Source organism: Chrysoperla carnea, chromosome X (assembly GCF_905475395.1).
Source record: "Chrysoperla carnea chromosome X, inChrCarn1.1, whole genome shotgun sequence".
Taxonomy (NCBI): domain Eukaryota; kingdom Metazoa; phylum Arthropoda; class Insecta; order Neuroptera; family Chrysopidae; genus Chrysoperla; species Chrysoperla carnea.
This window is the reverse complement of record NC_058342.1, coordinates 38,511,662-38,523,919: the sequence shown is the minus strand read 5'-3', so window position 1 is coordinate 38,523,919 and position 12,258 is coordinate 38,511,662. Positions and strand designations below refer to the sequence as shown.

Genomic DNA, 12,258 nt, shown 5'->3' with positions numbered 1-12,258 from the left:
TGAAGATACCACAATTTTTTTCTTCAAAATTTTAAAATCGCACGAACTTAAAAAAAAATAAAGTTTTGTTCAAATCCAAAGTAAAAAGTTTATTCTGAATCGCCAGATCGGATTTGAATTTGTTCTCTAATTTTCAAACGGTAACTTAACCAACTTAAAATTATTATTTTCAAAAGAATTTCAAACTTTTACGGTTTTTTGGGTTTAGAAAAGACTTAAATTCGATCTGGTTTTTGTTTTGTTAATGTTTTAATCGCAAATTTCAAACTAATAAAGGAAAAATTGTGATAAAAAAAATCTAAATCATTAATTCAAAAAAAAAAAAAATATATATATATGAAAAGCGATTGGTTTAAATACAAGGGGCGGATTTATGGCAACATTTTAATTTACGAGCGCTAAATATTGGTTATTTTTGTATTGTTGAAATAAAAATGAAATTCATGGTACTTAGATCTTAAACCTAAACCTGATATAATCGCACGAATATTATACGTTGTTATAAACCGTACTGCACCCTGTATCCTTGTATCCTATATTGAAACGGAGTCAATTGAGAGAAAAAATTATTAAAGTTACTCAAAAGCTTAAAATAATGATTTGGAACGACGTACTTGTACTTCTATCTTGTATCGTGGCGTCGCTTACGCTTAGTCTTGTTTCAAGGTTTCTTGTTACATGCACACTTACACTTACACTTACACACACACACACACATACACACACACATACATATATATATATTTATATTTAAATTGTATTGATTTTAGCGTCTGTGTCGATTCACATGAATATAAAAGAAAAACAACTTTTTTAAATAGATTGAAAATCAAATATTGTTTGATATTAAAATTAAAAAACGTGATGGCGTGATGATAAACATGGCGGGATATTATTGGATGGAAATTGTTATTTACTTGATTTAGTTCTCGTACTTGTCCTATAAAAAGACTTCAAAAAGTTACACCACCTTACAATTTCAGCTCAAATATTATATTGTGAGGTGTAACAATTTGTACATATGGGCACTATTTGTGAATTTTCGTCTTCAATCACACAAGTAGTGTTCAATCGTTCCGTTTATTTCCTCCGTTCCGTTTATGTTCATGCGCATTTCATACGTACATGCAACACAAGTGCGAGAACTTTTGTTTGTGTGTTTTTTTTTTTTAATTTGTTTCTCTGTTTTAATTTTTCAAAAAAATAAAAATTAGAAAATAAATAGATAAAATAAATAAAATAAAAAATTCGAAATTTTTTTTGATAAATATAATTTTGACGCCAAAATTATATTTAGTTGCAGAATTGCAGGCACAATGAAAAATATTTTCAAATTACAACCAATTTCTATACGTAGCCCTTATATGTGATTGGGGTGGGTTCAGGGCTCAGGGTTCAGGGTTGTCATGGAGGACCAGTATGTGATTAATAATGGTGAATAGAAGGATCAGAGGAAGATCTGTTAAGAAGGGCACATGAATACTGGGGGTTCGTTCAGATGGGTGTTTTTATGTTGTAATCTTGATTAGTAACTAACATTGAGTGGTGGTGTTTAAATTAGATGTGGGTGTGGGTGTGTTGGTTGCATGAGGGGCTTGTTGCTGTTGCATAGGGGGTTCTTGTATTGATATAAAACCGTTCACCACACTGTTTGGTTCAGACTTGTCATGATACGCCGCTGTTAAAAAACTCGATCCGGGAAAACTGACACGGCCTTCATGTTCATGCATATCCACGGAACCGTCCTCAACATCTCCGTCCTCACGATCTGAACAACTGTCCAATGAGAATTCATCTTCATCGGCAGTATTTACAGGACGTAATGGAGTTGTTGCTTCAGCCTCATCTTGAATTTGTAAGGTTTGTGCGGCCAACGCTTCTTGGCCAGCCTTTGTAAAATAAAATGCTACCTATAAAATAAAATAACATACAAAACCAATAATCAATAATCAGTCATCAGTCATCAAACATTATTGATCACTAATTATTATTGATTTGTTATTAAACTAACCTCTCTAAATTCATTAGATGCATCAGCCAATAAAATACTTGCTAATTCTAAGAATGTGGGTCGTGCTGACGATTTATGTTGCCAACACAGTCTCATCAACTCGTATAATTTATCTGGACAATTTTCAGGTCTTTCCATGACACCGCCATCGATTACATATCGAAGGACCTGCAACCAAAAGCAGTAGTAATTCGTAGTAAAAAGGTCTTTGATAAATGTAATTAAAATTAAAAATCATACCTGTTCATTGGATAAGCCTTGGTATGGTTGAGATGCCAATGTGGCCATTTCCCAAAGTACAACACCATAACTCCACACGTCACTACTACTTTGAAAGACACCATCTTTAAGACTTTCTGGTGCCATCCATCGTACCGGTAGCAGACCTTTAGATCCCTTACGATAATAATCTGTTTCGTAAATATCACGGGTCATTCCAAAATCCCCAATTTTAACAGTTAAATTATCAGCAACCTAAACAGAACAAAAAAAAATTCTATCAATCAACCAATCCCAGTTTAATTCAAGTAATCCATAATCCATAATGCTTACCATGCAATTTCTGGCAGCTAAATCTCTATGAACAAATTTTTTCGCTGTTAGATACGCCATACCATCAGCGATTTCAATCGCCATTTGTAGGACACGCTTCAAAGATGGCGGATTTTCACGTCGTGGATTGCCACCATTAGCGTCCTGCTCTTCAGGTCGATGGGATCTCAAATATGACTTCAAATCACCATTCGACATGAGTTCCATAATGACTAAAGTCGGTTGTCCTTGGGAGACAACACCCAATAAGCGTACAACATGCGCAGTATCGAATGCTTTCATAACCGACGCCTCATTTAGGAATTCAATTCGTTCACGATCAGTTGCATGTTCGTTAACTGTTTTAATCGCACAACGCATCTGAGAGACCCCCTTCACTACATCATGTGCGACCCCTTCATAAACCATACCAAAACTACCTTGACCCAATTCTCTTAATAATTCTATTTTTTTACGTGGTACTTCCCAATCGTCCGGTACATATGCAGTACTCACGTATTCGGGATTCACGGATGCGATTAATTTCATATTTGGTACATTTGATAAATAATATCGTCGAAAGTATAAAAATAACGCAGCTAATGTTAATATTACCTAAAAAGTAAAATTCAATTTAAACTTAAACTGCTCTTGACTGCTTCAATTAAAATTAAAATTAAAATCATTGAACGTTTCAATATTATTGTCTCAGGTGTCCTCCAAACACCACCTCTTTGGTGTACTAGCAATCATTAAGCTACTCGTTACATTTTACAGCTTTATCATAAACATAATTATGTAAACAATAAACAATTTCTTTTATAGTTTTGGATTCAAACCAGTTACTTACAAACAGAACTTGTGGTAGGGGGGTGAACAGGACCAATAAAATTGAAGGTGTAACAATGAATGAGTTCAGTTCAGTTCAGTTCAGTTCAGTTCAGTTCAGTTGGTAATAAATAACATAACTTACAATAACGATACTGATAACAACTCCCAAAGCGACTTGAAACGTTGACGAACTGGAAGCTGGAGGTATATAAAAATATTTGTATGCACTATAACTACCCTCTCCACCCAAAGAGGTTGCACGCAATCGCAAACTATAGTTGCCAGGACTTAAATCTTTGATTGGATACGAATTCATTTGATCACGAAACTTTTTACGTGTTATGCATACCACTGTTGGTTTAGCCTAAAAAACACAACACAAGCAATTATTATCACACCACCTCCATATATATATATATATATATATACACCTCCACTCCACTCAAAATCAATTACAATGTAATTGATTTACTAAGAATGAAGGAAAAACCAGGCCATCCCATCCATATCATACATCTAATTTATATATTTACGTTTTATTTATATTTTATTCAAGTCACTCACGCACTCACTAGTTAGTTGCTAGCTGTTATACTAGCTGCGATACTAGCAGCAACAGATACGATTCTAATTGGCAGCTTATTATATCGTACATAGGTAGCTACGTGATCGGTATTAAAGGCTGGGGAGGGGGGGGGGCGGCGGTGAGGTTCAAATGATTCAATGGGACTCCTTGTTTTTATATATTTATAGAGATAGTAGAGAGTATTTTGATTTGGATGTAGTTGGATGCAGTTTAGATGTTCAGTTCAGGTCATTACAAGCGATTGGTAAGGACGCTATTGGCTTTATTTGGAATGAATTAATATTGGATTGGATTGGAATAAAATAAAAATAAAAATGTAATAAAGATAGGTACTCACATTTTCAATATCAAGTTGCTTGTATTCGATTTGATATGTTTGTATAACTCCGTTCGGGTCAGATGGTTCGTTCCATGTCAATTTCACAACACCCAAACTTTTATTTGTAGTCCGAATCTCTAATTGAATATTGGTCACATTGTCAGCACCAGGTTTAGCAAGAGTTCGTTGTGTTTTAAACGCTTCTACGCTGCATGCGCGCGACTCGTTATCATTCGCACCGTACAACTGACGACACGCTTTCACTTTCACCGTGTACTCACGATAATGCTTTAAATTCGAGATCACTAACATTGTTTTCGATGTCTCATAAAAAATCGTACCATTCTCCTCCGATTTATTGTTTTTATCACCACTGCTATGTCCCCCCTCTACTCTTGAACTATTCGCATAATTGAGAATCCCATTAGTGATTTCTCGCTTGTTACGCTCATGCAGTTTATCGGCCGCATATTCTGGTCGTTTCACAAAAACCCAATTTTGGAGGGCATCTTCAAACGATGCAGCCGCTTCCGCTTCTGGTTCCTTATCTTTTAACTCGGATTTGGTTTTCTTGTTCGTTGCGTTTTTTTCACTATCATCTTCCCCATTTTCTGATGTTCGGTCAGGTGGTTCGTCGATTCCAACGTTTGTCGTTTCTTTTGGACCATCTTCACAATAGTTTCGTTGATCGGGTGATGTCGGTTTCTCGACTTCTAATTTTATTTTGTAATGTGTGATTTCGCCGTTTGGTTTCAAAGGAGGATTCCAGGATATAAGAAGATAACTGCTATCATTTGATACCGCACTCAAATTCGTAACTGATGTAGGAACTGAAATTATATTCAAATTTTAGTTGTTTTTTTTTTATTCGATTTCTATCAAAACATTTTTTATTTGCATCAAAAAAACACAAAACGCTTGGATTAAGGACCAATGTTTCGCTACAAGGGGACACGGTATCTAAGGACGTGGTATCCAAGTGAAGCACTATTTGGGAGGGTATGTTAGCTCCAGCTACTTCGTACTGCATTTACCTCATTCCTCCCATCCCATATATTTAAAATTATCAGAAATTTTATTGACTGATACATGGCCTTTAGCTTCCAGAGTCCCAGAACGATTGTGATTTCTATTTAAAAGAAATCTATAAAAACTTTGCATGGACGATTTTGTCCATTAACCAAATATATCAAAACAAACAAAAAAAAAAAAACAAAAAAAAGAACAGAAAAGTGGACTTACCTCCAGGAAGTGTTCGAAAATAAAGAATTTTACTTTGAGCACCAAATGGTTCGGATGCAATTGTATAGGTTTCCACATAAACCGCATAATTCGTATACGATTCTAATTTGGTAAGCGGATGGTAAATAAAATCATCGCCCGTCGGTTTCAATACATCGTCCACATTCCATCCATCCCCTCCACAAGCATCACGGGACTCGTAAATAGATATGTTCTTACGATCAGTCTTCATCCAAAAGACTACGTAGCCCAACAGATGACGTTCATCGTTCATGGTCATTTTAAAGGGACGCCATTCTAAAGTGGCGCCGTACATGTTTAGGGTACAATTCACGGGTAATTCGACTAAGTTGCATGCAATTTTATCACCGTTTGTTTTGCGTTGTATTTCATCTTCACGTACATTTTTTAAGCCAATCATCGCCACCAACGCATCGATTTTGTCGATACATAACTTTGGATTGTGATGAAATTGTACGCGACCGTTTAAAATTTGTAATTTGTGATTGGTGTGGTTCGAAAAATCCCAGAGCTCTTGTAAATTTTGGTTATCTTTTACAATCAACGAATATCTATTAAAAAAAAAAAAAAAATGCCGCCATCAATTTAAAATATTTGAAGAACTTCAGTTAATAGACAGCAAAGCACGCAGCACGCAACGAATAAATAGAAATTAAATTCTAAGATGATTGTTCACAAAGAACCAGAGTGAACCAGAAAGGTCGTGTGTGGTCTTGTAAAATAATTAAAGGTTTTTCGAGTTTTCGAGGACACATCAAATAAATTTCGTGCTGAATGCAAGGAATGAAATACATACCCGTTCTGTGCATCAACATGATAACCACGAATGATCCGTAAATTTTTCAAGAATCCAAGTGACATTAACGGATACGATCGTGTGACTTTCAAATATCCAGTGATTTCCGTAATTTGGCCCAAATTCTCATTTAACTCGTGTACAATATCTGTAAAAATAAAATGAAAGAAGCCAAAATTAAAGATGAGTCGTATATGACTTTAGGAAAGACTCACTGCCATCTCGTAGCTGGATATCTAACGATCCGTTTATTATGGTGCAATCTTTTAAACTTTGTGCAGTATGAATACTGTTCACACTAGCGCCACCACAACGTTTTACGCACTTCCCTGCAAATCAAAGATCAAACGTAAACATCATAAATATCATGAAGGCGTAGCGTCACATTTTATCGTATCGTATCGTATACCTTCACATTTTTTACAAGATAACTGGCCATTGATTTCGTCTTCTTCATAACCAAGTGGACAATCTAACAGACATGAACCATTGAACGGTTTATGCGGTTTATTGCGTCGAACTAAGTCACCTTTTGGTTTAGTGATGTTACGACATTGATCAGCACTAACACATCGTCGATTTAAGTACTAAAACAAATCAAAAGTCAGCAGAACCCAAGTCAAGTCAGCTATCTAAGGCTATTTTAATTGAACACACTATACGTAACGTAACGTAATGTAACATAATTGAACGTAAGGAGCAGTACTTTACTTACATAGTATGACTGTAGCTTTAGTTTTAACCTAAAAGTATGTGTATGTAACGTTTAAGTTTACTTACCACATAATTATGAGTAACCGGACATTTTTGCATACATAAACTTTCGCCATCCTTCCAAATGCTTAAATTTTTGCATACTTTACAACGATCCAAATTTGCACCATAACAATCGCCCAAACATTGATCATTCTTACAGCACTGTCCTTTGCTATTGCATGTGTTGTTGCCGCACTCTTTCGGACATACTTTTTGACAGTTATCTCGATTCCAACACAAATGTCGGCCTGGTTGCGGACTGTATTTCCCACTGTATTCATGATGGAAAGCTACAGGACATGTTTTTACATGAGAATCTTTTTCAACATCGTAACCATTTTTTTCATCGCCTCGGCATAGTCCACATTCATTTTCGATTTTGTTAAACTAAAAATTCAAATCAATAATTCAATAGTAGATCGTAGGTCGTTAGTCCAAAAAACAATATCATTTTCGCAAACGTTTGTATGTATGAGATAACAATTCTTCCATTTTAATTTATTTTACAGTATAATGTGTAATGTGTAATAAAGAATGTAGTAACAGTGTTATTGTTGTTGTTTTAACAAAGACGAAAAACGAAAAATGTTTGGAATTTGTTTAGTAAGACAATATTTTGAAAAATTTGTAAGCATGCGAAAATGAAATTCTGGTTTTCTGATTTTGATGATGACGAACTATAAATCAGATATACTTACAGTTATAACATTATTTGCAGATCCTTGTTTAACGATTAAACCCCAATCGATCGTTGATGAAAAACATAAGTTTGGATTTTTGGAAATATAAACGGCGCCCCTTTCAATATTTGTCAGCGAATAAAGTCCAATTTCCTAGAATTTGAGAATAAAATTATATGTGGGTTTACTAAAACATTGTAACACACTGTATTGTTATTGTACCTGTATTGAACTTAATTCAAAAATAATGAAGGCATGGTTGTAAAGCAGTTCTCGGCCCCGTATTACAGTTAAGTTTGGAAACATTTTACCCAATGTTTCCAAACCTTCAACACGGTATAAGAGTAAGAAGCCAGTTATTTCAGTTAATTCTGGAAATGTAACATTTAAAAAATCCTTTGGCGTATAATGGTCCAGTAGTAAAATATGCACGTTGCCTTCAACCACTCGACATCCTTCTAATTTCTTAAAATTTGCTGTTGTACTTCGTATGTCAACACTCCTGCAAACTGCAAAAATAAAAAAAAATAAAAAAAAAACAATTTTAAAAACCACAAAAATATCGATCCAAAGATCCAATTCACTTCTTACATTTTGGATCAGATAAGCAATTTTAACTTTTGGGACCCAACGTAGTATTTATTAAATATGTTAGTTACAAAGTTAAGGAGGTCGAGAGGTCGATACATAGATAAATGTATCTATTTTTATAATTGATTCTCGAGCTTTTCATTTTTTAGCATTCCGCTAAGAAGCAGTTTAAAGTCGATGCGAGAAATCCATCGCACTCCATCTGAGTGCTTCGATGATAAAATTTACATACTTGATACTGATACTATGTACTAAATTAACTAAATTACTTCTTTTCACAAAGTTCGGATAAAATTCGGTACATGACAATTAATTTTGACAAGAATCGGTCAAAGTTGCATACAAAGAGCAAAGAGCGATTTTTCTGATCAATTTCAAATATTTTAATTAGAATATTAAAATATGAAAACAATGAACTTGATTGATTATATAAAATTTATGATTATGATAAAAAATAATTCTAATTGAATGAATACAATTATTATAATTGTTGGATAAATTTTAAAAATGTCACAAGTGACTACACACACACACACACACACACACGAGTGAGTGTAGGCAGCCAGCTACATGTGTGGTATGGTGTGCTGTGACACATATATTTTGACACACACCGTGTCACACATCGACATCGACAAAAGTGTGTAAATATGATATGATATGCATTGAATTCGATACATACAAAGTGTACAAGGTGATCCATTATCTGTGTCTTATACAACAATTCAATTTCACTTTACATTTGATAGATTTTATAGACAAAAATTATTAATTACCGGGGGCCATACTCTCATACTCTACGACTCTCATTTTACTTTGTCTTTTATTAACCACTCACTCACTCCCCTACTTCATTATCAATATCAATAGTTAGTTAGGAGTCTCATCTTAACTCAACTCAACTCAATACAATGTAATCTTTGCAAAAATAAGTGAAAACAATACAATTGGTTGGGTTAATTGTTGAAATATTATGTATAGACGGCGCGGTGTTTATTACGCAATCGTTTGTTTTCTTTACTTGTCATGTCAATAAAGAAAGATAGTCACAATCGTGTGGTGCCACACATACATACATAATTGATATTCAGATATAATACATACTATATAATGTTATTAACCTAATTTGTACGCTCATGAGTAAACAATGATGTTAGCGAAAAAATGTTTCAAACTAAAGTTGTTTATTTATAAAGAACATTTTTTGCATTTAAACTTGTGTCCTATCTCTAACGGTTTACAAGATCCAATTGACCTATTTTGCTCATTTACGAACTCAATCTCATTTTTTACGTGCCGAGTACACTATACAACTTTGAACTTGATATCTCTCCTTTTTTTTTTTTTAGTTATATATTCATATTTTATCATAGAACATTTGCATCGCTCAGTTGGAATGATGATTAATTTTTTGAAATTACTTTAGGTAAAGAATTCTCATTGCACGCAGCACGGAGCACGGACAGAAAAGTTAAGTTGGTTTTTGTAAATTTTTAGAAGTACGCAAAATATGGAGATTTGATATTCCTAATTAAGACAAAGGAGAATCACAGATGTTACGTTAAGACCGCGTCCGTCATGCAAGAAAGAGATTGATATTGATTGATAAGTTGTACTTGAAGTATGATTGAATGGTTCTCATAGTGAACATTTAAAAAAAATGTTCATGTGCTTGCAATAAATAAGTTTAAAATTGATTGAATTATGGCAAACTTTGACAAGTCTACTTTTACATTACTTATTTATAATTAAAAATTAATTGAATCATTCAAGAGAAATCAATATTGAGTTGAGTTAAGATGGATGAATTATAAATGAATCACCCTGTACATAATGCACGTACGTACGTACGTATAAATGAAATAAAAAATTTAGTTATCTTTATAATAAATGAATCTAATTGATTTCAATTAAGTTTAATTAAAGTATTGATTGGTATTTTACCTAAATCGTGTGTATTGTATTATGTATAATATGAATTCAGGGACGTAGACAACAGAACAATGTAATGGAGGTCTGGTCTCACCTCACCAGTTATACCTTACTGTTGTACTGTTGTGCTGTTGTGCTCGATTCACAACAAAAGAAAACTACCTTTTAATTACGAGCTTCTAATCAAAATTAACTAAATATTTGATTCATTTCAAATGATATTCATACTACATATTATAAATGTGAAAGTAAAGTTGTTTGTTTGTTTGTTTGTGATGCTTTTACGCAAAAACTACTGAATGGATTTCATTGAAATTTTATAATACTATAGTTTATACATCAGAATAAAGATACATATTATTATAAAGATACATTTTAAAAATAAAATTTAGTCTGACATTACACTGCACCATCTAATATAAATTAGATAAACATTAAAATATAAGAGTTCAATTAATGATCATCTGTTATGACATACTCAATGAATTATGACTATTTTACATTAAAAAAAAAAAATAAAAATTGACAGTGAACAGTACATTTGACTTGGTGAAAGAATTTCTAGTAAGTAGAGAAGTAGAAGTAGAAGTAGAAGGTACACAACTGTTTAAATTATAATTATAATTATAATTAAAACAGTGACACTTAAATATGATATTTGTAATTGTATTGGAAACTAAATAAAACTAAATTAAATAGTGGTGTGGTGTGGTGTTGTGTTGTGAATGCTTCTTCTTCTTCTTCTTCTTCTTCTATTTAGATCTGATCTGATATCAATTTTTATTAAAATTTAATTCATTTATTCTCCAATTAAATTCTTTTATTAATATATAATTCAAAATACTTTACTATCAGTATCAGTATCAGGATCAGTTACCAATAACTTTATTCATCATACCCTTCACTTCATTTACTTTACTTTCAATGTTTTCAGTTATGAACTCTTTGGCTTTTAATATTTTGGAGGAAATGAAATACTGGCCATGTTAGTGTTGATAGTACCTAATTATCTACTGATACTGATACTGATACCAATACTGTTAGTGATACTGATACTAATACTGATATTAATCATGTAACTTTCTATATATTTCAGTATAATGACATTTGTATAAAAATTAATTTTAGACATTTATTTATTTTGAACATAATTATACATACTTTAATTTTTATAAAAAGCTAATCAAGACAAATCAAGTAGAAAAATAAAAAATAAAAATACTTGACTAGCGACTACTAAGATCAATAAAAATTAGAAACTTACTTCCATTATTGTCTGAATTTGATGAGTAGTTGTCGGCTTCTATTAGAATTGATAAAATTCCAAAAACAATTAAAAAAATTCGTAACTGTTGAAAAATTTGACAACAGCACAAAATCGCATTCTTGCATGAAAAAAACATTTTCAAACATCAAACGGAACAAATTCAAAGCACTCAACGAATTTCTTTTATTTTCATTGAATCAAAAACAAAACGACTTATTTTGTTCGTTCGCTAACTTTGCTAACCCTCCCACTACCCAAATCTACTCCTACCCAAAAGAAAAAAACAAACAAAAACAAAAAAACTAAACAAAAAAAACTAAAAATTTTCAAATTGTTATTTATTTTGAGTTTAAAATATCTTTGGACCACACTCTCAAAATTCGCGTATTGTCATACCATTGTTTATAAACGAAAAAGGTTTTGTAAAAACACTCGCGTGCGTTGCGTTGCGTTGCGCGTACGTTTGTTTTTTGAACGTTTCTCACCACCAATTGTTTTTTTTCTCCCGATGTTTTGGGGGTCTATTACAAATATTTCGTAAAAAGTTCATAACAATAGTTCAACGTTCTTTTTACATTTTTAACACAAAAATTTCTATGTCCATTAGACCAACGACTATTCGAATCACCTAGAACTGTACAAATAACCGCATTTTCATTTAGAACTGCTGCGGCGAATAATTGCATAATAGGTCT

General features: G+C 32.8%; 1 protein-coding gene across 2 annotated transcripts; it reads right to left on the bottom strand.

The window, feature by feature from the left end:
* Positions 1-1,296: 1,296 nt before the first annotated feature.
* Positions 1,297-11,812, bottom strand: LOC123302077 (insulin-like receptor). 2 transcript variants are annotated; one of them, XM_044884857.1, is made up of 14 exons: positions 11,561-11,812; positions 7,996-8,282; positions 7,792-7,926; positions 7,118-7,480; positions 6,747-6,924; positions 6,553-6,666; positions 6,338-6,485; positions 5,521-6,092; positions 4,297-5,108; positions 3,516-3,737; positions 2,564-3,157; positions 2,252-2,485; positions 2,012-2,179; positions 1,297-1,910 (listed from the first exon to the last, which is right to left on the bottom strand). In XM_044884857.1, exons 1-14 carry the CDS (start codon positions 11,697-11,699, stop codon positions 1,533-1,535), a joined length of 4,344 nt encoding a protein of 1,447 aa, XP_044740792.1. In that variant the 5' UTR covers positions 11,700-11,812; the 3' UTR covers positions 1,297-1,532. The 2 variants fall into 2 exon arrangements, with proteins under 2 accessions (XP_044740792.1, XP_044740793.1); XM_044884858.1 differs by having other exon boundaries at positions 6,556-6,666.
* Positions 11,813-12,258: the final 446 nt, after the last annotated feature.

Excerpts from the sequence above, each read along its gene's own strand:
- LOC123302077 (XM_044884857.1), bottom strand. The coding sequence starts at position 11,699 with ATGTTTTTTTCATGCAAGAATGCGATTTTGTGCTGTTGTCAAATTTTT. Across the intron at positions 6,486-6,552 it reads TATCCAGCTACGAGATGGCA|ATATTGTACACGAGTTAAAT; the intron begins GTGAGTCTTTCC and ends TTATTTTTACAG. Across the intron at positions 3,738-4,296 it reads AGCAACTTGATATTGAAAAT|GCTAAACCAACAGTGGTATG; the intron begins GTGAGTACCTAT and ends TGTGTTTTTTAG.